We start from the raw sequence: 9,076 nt of genomic DNA on the forward strand, positions 1-9,076 counted from the left end.
TAAATAATTTTTCCCGAGCAAAGAAGACTAAAGACAAAACACACACACACACACATATATATATATATATATATATATATATATATATATATATATATATATATATATATATATATATCTTTTGGGGTCATTGCATACCAAATAGCCGTGTAGATACTAAAACATTGCCCCAGTACAGACTAGGCGATTCTTTTAACTTGAAATACTTAAATCCATAGTTGTAAAAATAGTAAATGTGATAAACACTTTATTTTATTATAATAATTAATGGTTGATGATTTCTATCCAGGAAACTTGTATTTAACTTTTGTTAGTTATGGATGTCATTAATTTTCTGCACACCGATTATATGGGATTTAAAACATTAACATATACGAATAATGCTAAAATGTAAAAGAACACACTGCTCAATCAATCTAACATTCAGGATTAGATCAATTATTCAACTCAATCTACTTCAGTCTTTTGTAATATGACCAACAGGTCACTTGATGTGAAATCAAACTGTATTTTAAGAAAAAGGAACAAAAAATGTTTTACTTGGTCTTCATATGAAACCATTTTTAGCAAAGCTTTCTACCTTAGCCACCATCTTTGAATTGCAGTTACAGGAGCCTTCAAGAATGGTACGTGGCGTTGGATGACAGGATTAACCGTCCTCCCAATTTGAGCCCAGACACTTTGATGGTAAGGGGCGGTAACAGGAACATGATACATAAGCTTCAAAAGCTGCGGGAAGATAGGAAAAACATGAGAATTAATACATGTCTGTCAGTAATAACATTTTATTTCATTTCTCTCTTATCAGTGCAATACGTGAGGTAATTCAAATTTTGATTGGAAAGGAGGGTCTCCAAGTAACTTGAATGCCTAAGAATTGTCTTATCCTGAATTCATCATCTCTAACTCAAATATATTTAACAATTTTTCCCATTTATTCTGAACCAGTGCTATGACAGAAAACAAACCTGCCAGTACATGAATGTTTGTATTATGTTCCGCTGCCACCTGCATGTGTGGTAAGAAATACAGTGGAATGAGTCAAATAATAGTTTGTATGGAGAAGGGATACGTGCCACAGAAATATTAGGTGGAAGAAAAAGCTTCAGAAACTGACGAGAACAATGAGATGATAAGCAGGAATCCAAGTCCAATCTCAGCATGCGATGTCAGTATATTGAGGGTAGTGTTGTTTGACTCCACCCAAACACAAGGCTCTTCCAAGTACTTCCTATATAAACAAAATTGCAAAAGAAAAAAAAATATATATCTTAGATGTCAATGTATATAAAAAAAATAGTCCTTCATTGAGAACTCAACAATTCATTATGCATACATTAAACAATTATGCATACAGATGTTAAGATAATTATTCAGACAATGTATAAAGAAAGTACTCGTTTAGGCCTTTCAGAGATCAAATCTAATTCTAGAAAAATGATTCAGACAGTTCAAACAGAAATATCACAAAATAACATTGAAATTATATAAGAAATTCCATGCTTGGCTTTACAACAATAAAGAGTAACAATTAAGTTCTTTGTGCAAAAAGCCAAACTGTTCATTTAAACAATGCACAGTAGGGAAGGCAGAGTATTGAAGCTCTTGGATCTGACAGTAATTTAATGAAAATATGAGATGAGAACAGGATCGGTTCCTTGCTTACTGAGCAATGATGTCCCATTTAGGAACATTATTTTCTATGTTACTAGTAAAATATTTTCAAAGATAATTTACCTGTACAACATCGAGCGACTGAAATTCCGTCTAAGGAACTTGGCAACATGTTCAAGTGACCAACATAAGATAGGTATTAAAGCAACTGCAGCATAATAAAAACGGATTATAAAGAGGAGGACATGAAAGTGGCATAAAGGAATGGTAACACCAATTCCTTCAAGAAGAAGTAAAGAAGAGCAACATGGGATTAGCTGACAAAGGAATACCCACATTTAAGGCAAAGATGAGATGTAACAAATGTAAGGCAGAAGATGAAGTATATAAAATCGTTTGAAGCAGTTATCGATTGAAAGTAAACTTGCAAGGCCTGCATATTCCATGCTCTTGGCTTCTGCAATGGTACAATTACAAAGTAACAACAAATTACAGACAGAAGAATAAGAACATTCAGAAGATAATGCTAACTGTAACATCACGGCAAAAACTTACTCCATATTGTGAGTACAAAGAGTACAGAGATGAGCAAGTAGTGCCCAGAAAAGAAAGTCGATAAGCCCTATGAGAAAGATGCTTCGGTACCAGTGGAATGGTTGCTAGGAAACCAACAACAAACACCTACAGAAAATATATAAACTAAAGGATCAGCAACAGAACTGATGCACATCTGCAAGTATACAGTTCAGGGTATATAAAGAGTTAGCCATTGCATAACTTGGCAAGTTAACAATTTCAATGCATCTATTCCTAATTCAATACCCTTTTCTCTTTTCTTGACAGATGCTCAAGAACAAAATTTGAAATAGTGATTAAAGCAATTTTGATCAGCATTAGTATACTAAAATTTAATTCATAATTGTGTATAATTCTTAAAAGAAAGATCTTAGAATATAACCAGTTCCTCTAGACTCAAATATAAGCAAAAAAAAAAAAACTGCTCATGTCTAGTGGACTTAATATAAGCATATTCCAACTAACTCAATCTTATTTAATACTATTACTTAAAAAATACCCTTATATCCAAACTTGAGCACCATCTCATATGAGAACCCAAGGGAGGCTTGCTTGAGTTGGAGGATCTTTCCACTTCCAGAAAGAAACTCTTGGTTGAATCTTGAATCAAATATTTGAAGGGTTTTTAGATGAAAATTGATCTACAATTTTGTGGACAAAAAAAATAAAATTGAGAATATACAAAAAATGAAGTTAGTGCTAGGGATTGGGAAAGCCTTGCACCACCCACTCCTATGAGATAGATAAGCAAGTATGAAGAATCGTGTCATGTGACATGGTTCACAAGATAAGAAATCCTAAAAAGAGAAAAAATCCTCTACTTCCCCAAACTTTGATTAAACCACCAACGAGTCACACTAAGAGAAAAGCAAAGAAACGTCACTATAGGATGAGCAAAGGGGGGATGGCTCATCACTTGAGTTAACATACTCAAAATAAGAACTCAAATGTGTATTTAATGAAAGTTATCAAAAGGAGTACCTTCCTTACATAGAGACAATGGTGAGAAGGGATTACGAAAACACTTCTCTTCCCTAGCCCTATGTCCAAAACAAAGCATAAAAATAGACTAATATTGGGTATAACTAACTTACTCAAGTTAGGCTAAACAAACAAAATTACACATTTTTTTTTATGTTAATGATCACATTATCTTCCCCTTGATCAAGAAAATTTTCTCAAATTTTGAATCCTCTACTTGCGTCAAATCTTCGTGGAAAAAAATTCTCCTCACACCCACTTGCCTTCTTGTTGGCTATTAGAAGTGGATTTTAAACCTAACTCAACCCCACAATACCAACTTGTAGGGTGAGGTTTGCACCCACTTATATACTACGAATTGGCCTTATCTCTAGTCGATGTGGGACTTCCAACACACCTCCCTCATGCCGAGGTATATACATCTCGAGCGTGGGATTAGACATTAATGAGTGGTCTGATAACGGGTGGAACAATATACCCAACCAACAAACAACAAATATCGCTAGAATAGGCTTTTAACGATGACTCTGATACCATGTTAGATGTGGACTTTAAGCCTAACTTAACCCCACAAAATCGGCTTGTAGGGTGAGGTTTGTACCCACTTATATACTATGAATTGGCCTTATCTCTAGCCGATGTGGGACTTCCAACATAATGTTTCCAGCTAGGTTTTTCAGCCACTGCAGGCCTCATCACCCCCATCAATCAGTGATGGCAGCCCCTGCAGTTTTGTCGCTTTCAGCCACTACAAGCCCCATCCTTACTTGATGGCAATCCAGTCCCTAGAGTTTTTCATTGTCCTCCTTTGTCAAAGTCATCCCACTTGAAGTTTCATGGTGCTAGTTGAAGTTTTGCAGTTGTCCACCACTGTTGTCCACCACTGTTCATAAACTGTTGTAGTTCGTTGATCTGTGATTGAGCATTTGTTTGTCGCACACTCTTGAAGACAAATTATATATTTCAAATTGAGTTTATTTATTCTAGACTTGGTTCATACAATCTATATGCTCCAACTTCAGGGGGGGTGTTAGAATATTTACCCTATTTATCATCATTATATTGTGTCTAGGGTTACCCTATTTATCATGATTATATTGTGTCTAGAGTTACTCTAATTATCATGATTATATTGTGTCTAGGGTTACCTTAATTATCATGACTCTTGTATCAATTAATTTTTATAAATAGAAGATTATGAGAGGGATCAATCAAGCCCTTTAGAATTATTTTACAATTTAATTCTCAAGTATGGCATGCCTCCTAGCCATGGCCAAACATACTCAAGAACAGTTGGAGTCATATGTGGAAAGTGGGTCCAAGCTCTTATCATCATGGGTCATCAATGAGTTCTTAGTAGATTAGGTTTACTTTAGGCTTTGTATAATGGGCCAAGTAGTCTAGGGTTTCTTTTGGGCCTTGAATTTGGGCCTTAGGTTGTAGTGTAAGGTTTCGAGCCTCAAGGAGATGGGCCCTAAGGAGGCAACATGGATCTAGGGTAAAAGCCCTAGCTTGGAGAGCAGTACTTCTAGAAGCTTGTGGACCCTTGGCTAGAGTGGTCTTAAGTTGCTCTCTTTTTGTGAGACACATGCTCTTGCCATATGACATGCTCCTAATGGAGAGGATTTCGCCTTAGTAGTGGTCATGTGTCAGGATCCTAATGGAGAGGATTTCTCCTTAGTAGTGACCATGTGTCATCCTCCTAATTGAGAGGATTTTACCTTGGTCTCCAAGTTAGATTATTAAGGTTTTGCTCCTACAATTTGGAGACACCTTTAGGGTTACCTAAGCTTATAAATAGAGGTGTCTCATCTCATGTAAATTCACCTTTGAAGTGAGTATTGCAATAAAGCCAAATTTGTGTCATACCACTCAACTTAGGTCACCAAGGCTAGAGCACCCCATCTAGGTTTCCTCTAGTCACCCTTCCTTAAGAGTTGGTCCAACCTCTCCTGAAAGCACCCAAACACCACCATAGTCTCTCCCCCTTGCTTGAGTCATATAGCTTGGAGGAGGAGCCACCGTCTCACCACATCAAAGCCACCATATATGCACAATATTCCCACTACCATCAAGCTTTTGCAACCACCAACCCATTTGGAAGTCTCCACCGTGCTTGAGTCATATAGCTTGGAGGAACTTATTCCATCACTTCTTGAATTACTCCATATGATGTTCACCAAGTTAAAATAATTCTTCAATCAATCAAGTTGCTTATGATTCATACTTTGATTCACAAGCACTGAAAAAACCCATTACTAAATCCCTAAACACATTTGAAAGTCGTTCCAACTCTCCAATTTTATCACACTATTGCCACCTGCTAGAAATTAATAAATCCTCTTTCAATTTATAATTCAAAGGCCACCAATAATATTAATTCTCCAAATTTAATCAACAAAACCTGCACTGCAATGCTTTATTCACGTGAATTCAAAGAAGTCACCCAAATTGTTTGATGAAGCGCTTCACTCAATTTCTATTGCCAATGCCAAATTCAAAATCACTGACTAAATTCTCATTGAATTGAAAACAAAATAAACAGTGTGCTAGTGTAGCTGCTTTGAATTACACCATAAAGATTCTCCTATTCAATCTACTTTTATGAGCCCGTAACCCCTACTAAAGATGAAGGAGACTGCTTATGAAAAATAAACATCTAACGTTTCTTCTTCTAATTTGCTTTTTCAATTATGTCTTAATAAATTATAGACTCATGTTTATTTCTTTGTTTTGTAGAATTGCTCTTGGACACTCTCCTTTTCATGTTGAGACCCTTTTTTGGGGAAAGGAGCTTTGGGACTCATAGCCCAATGCCTTGTTTGCTCTTGGACACCTCCTTTCTCATACCAAAAACCCTTTTTGGAGGGTGGACCAAGAAGACAAGAGAGGTCATCCTTTGACCTTCTAGAAGACAGTGTACGGCTCCTTGCTTTCCAAGGCAAGGTGCTGCCCTCTCTTGGACTGACCTAGTTTCTAGAATGTGTAGGGCTAACCTAGCTTTTAGAAAATGCATTATAATTCCATCTAGGTCCCTTATCTATGCCTATATAAGGGTATCTCTCCACCACTTGTAAAGGATTGATCATATTATGTAGTGTTCAGCTGTTTGAGTGCCCTTTATCAGAGTGTTTTGTTTTCTTTAGTCTTACCTTGAACCTTGGTTCAAGTGGCAGTAACCACCACTCATCTTGGGTTAGAGTGTTACGGAAATTTAGGAGCTGTCACGAAGATGCCAGATCTAAGACCTAATACCCAATGACAAGAGGATCCAAGGGAGGCTTGCTTGGGTTGGAGGATCTCTCCACTCAACCTTCAGGGAAGAATGCTGGATTGGATTTTGAATCAAATCTTTGAAAGATTCTTCTAGAGTAAAAAGTGATCTTGAATTTTGCAGAAGCCATAAAATAAGAAAAAAAATTCAAGAATAAACAAAAATTTAGCACTAGGAATTTGGAAGAACGAGATAAGTATGGAGAGTAGTCATTTCTGACACACTCAATATAAAAATTCATGCATATTTGTATTCAGTCAAAGTTATCAAAATAAACACATGAGCTCTCCTTATATAAAGAGTGTGGCGGTAAGGGATTATACTCCCTTTCCTAACCCTATGTCCAAACAAAGCATAGAAATAAACTAATAATAGGAACATTCAAGCCAGGCTAAAAACCAAAAGAAAAAGATACAATATTTTTATGCTTAGGATCATCTCGCATCAGTCTCCAATAAATATAATAAAGGGAAACTTAGGAAATGTACTTTTATAAAATCAATAAATTGAATGAAACGAACTAACTTAATCAGTGTAAAACTGGGTCTTTTTTGCTTATATTTAAGTCTGGAAGTAGTTCAACATAAACTATTCAGAGACATAAGTAAGAAAGAGAACTAAGTTAATCAAACAGTCAAACGTGGTATCACAATGGTCAACAGTCATACAAAAGTGGAGGCAGTGAGGCATATGTTAACCGGAGGATGGATTAATGCCTTGACCAATGAAGAGAGCATACCCAAGCATTGACAGAAAACATAATAGTCTGCCGATCCCAGCGCAAAGGTGCTGCACCTGCAGTTGAGGATGTAGTCCCCGATGTTCTATTAGTTGATGCTGCAGAAAAATCCAACACATAGAATAAGACTTGGGCAGGCGTGCAATAAAGATATAAAAAACACAAAAACAAGACAAGAATCACTGTGTTAGGTATTCTAATATTCACACCAGAACTTCTTGCACGAGGTTGATTATTTGTTGGGGGCGTCGTTGATGAGGTTGCTGATGAACGAGCAGGCTGGGATGAACTGCCACCTAAAGACATTGGTTCCACCACCAGATCAGAATCCTGTTCCAAATCAAACAGTTACAACAATTTACTAAATCAATTAAAATTCCGAAAATTCTACCGATACAACAACATGATGGCGCACACGCACAACACACACATATATATTAGCTAACAGAAAGGATTGTCCTCACTTATATGCACTATTTTGACTATATTAGTATATTACGATAGTAGTCAATATGAGATCTCCATCACACTTCAAAATCCTACAATCACAACCGATTTACCAAGTCAATGAAAATAACGCACATTCTAACAGTCCAGGCCCACACAGATATATACACATCAGAGTTTGGATTTAAGTCTCACTCAACTCCAAAAAATAACTCATGAATGAGAGCAGCCCCTCAGTTAGATACACTATTTTGGTCATATTACTAGTCAATACAGGCTCTTCAACCATCACTCACACCTACAAATGGCTCGGTAACATCCAGATAAGAATTACCAAATAGACTCGACCACAATTACTATGATAGACTATACGTGTAACCCTCCCCGCCACCCCCCCTTCCCCCCTCCCAACCTAAAACAAAAAAAGAACAATTGACAAAAAAACACAAAAGAACACAATCTGATGAATATTGTGAACTTAAACAAATTCCAAGGCATAAACACTCACCGATGGTAAAGTAAGAATTTAAAAAAGGCATGAAGTATTTTATTTTGCAGAAACCCCAAAACCCCTATTGGAAGAAAGGAGAACCACCCAATTGGCCAAAGGGCTTAAAAATCGAAACTTGATGGCAAATTAGGGAATCAAAGATATTGGGTACGGAGGTAAAGAAGAATAAAAGGAGAAAAGAAAACGCACAACGTAGCGCTGGAAGAACTTGCGCTTGAAGTGGGAAACAACGTCGTTACGAGAGGCCATGTGCGGAGGGATGAGGACGTTGCTCCAGTAATCAGGCCATCGAGAGTCATTGTCGTAGTCGTACGAATCCGCCGCTATTCGCTTCTGCCTCTGTGTATCTTCTCTCTCTTCTCCCATTTTTCCACACTCTTCTTCGGCTGATTCTGTTTCAACACCACACAAACTGTACTTCCTTTGATATATTTGGTGATTTTCTTATGGTAAACGCACACAGAAGTGTCATATTTGGGTTTCATTTAAAATGTACACTAATATATTGACCCATAATTATAAATTATATTTTATTTAGTCTAAATTTTTCACCAAAATGAATTAAGGTGTATTTTAATCTCCATTAATAATTAAAATAATATTATTTTAACAATATTGTAATAGATATATGTAATTTTAAAAGCAGATTTTATTATTTGCCAATTATTATAATTTAGAAATTATTAGTGCAAAATATTTATTTTATATTTAATGTGATGATTTAGAAAATTATATTTTAGAATTGATAATGTTAAAAATATAATGATTCGGTTATTTTAATAATAAAAGGATTTATATAGATAAGAAGTTTTATAAATTGAGTTTTATTATTTTAAAATATATTTTTTAAATTACTTTTATTGAAGTTTTTAGTTTTTCTACTTTTCATTCGTTTTATTGAAGATTCAAAATTATGGGAGTGATATTAGGTGAG

General features: G+C 35.8%; 1 protein-coding gene across 1 annotated transcript; it reads right to left on the bottom strand.

Moving 5' to 3' along the window:
* Positions 1 to 378: 378 nt before the first annotated feature.
* LOC106780452 lies at positions 379 to 8,591 on the bottom strand. The gene is made up of 9 exons (XM_014668738.1): positions 8,332 to 8,591; positions 7,394 to 7,514; positions 7,185 to 7,282; positions 2,170 to 2,295; positions 1,951 to 2,071; positions 1,738 to 1,822; positions 1,118 to 1,231; positions 969 to 1,008; positions 379 to 729 (listed from the first exon to the last, which is right to left on the bottom strand). Exons 1-9 carry the CDS (start codon positions 8,506 to 8,508, stop codon positions 577 to 579), a joined length of 1,035 nt encoding a protein of 344 aa, XP_014524224.1. The 5' UTR covers positions 8,509 to 8,591; the 3' UTR covers positions 379 to 576.
* Positions 8,592 to 9,076: the final 485 nt, after the last annotated feature.

Source organism: Vigna radiata, unplaced genomic scaffold, assembly GCF_000741045.1.
Source record: "Vigna radiata var. radiata cultivar VC1973A unplaced genomic scaffold, Vradiata_ver6 scaffold_319, whole genome shotgun sequence".
In the NCBI taxonomy this organism is placed as follows: Eukaryota; Viridiplantae; Streptophyta; class Magnoliopsida; order Fabales; family Fabaceae; genus Vigna; species Vigna radiata.

Coding starts and splice junctions, on each gene's coding strand:
- LOC106780452 (XM_014668738.1), bottom strand. CDS start 8,508: ATGGGAGAAGAGAGAGAAGATACACAGAGGCAGAAGCGAATAGCGGCG. Junction 1,232..1,737: donor AGTCGCTCGATGTTGTACAG/GTAAATTATCTT, acceptor TTGTTTATATAG/GAAGTACTTGGAAGAGCCTT. Junction 1,009..1,117: donor CTTATCATCTCATTGTTCTC/GTCAGTTTCTGA, acceptor CCACACATGCAG/GTGGCAGCGGAACATAATAC.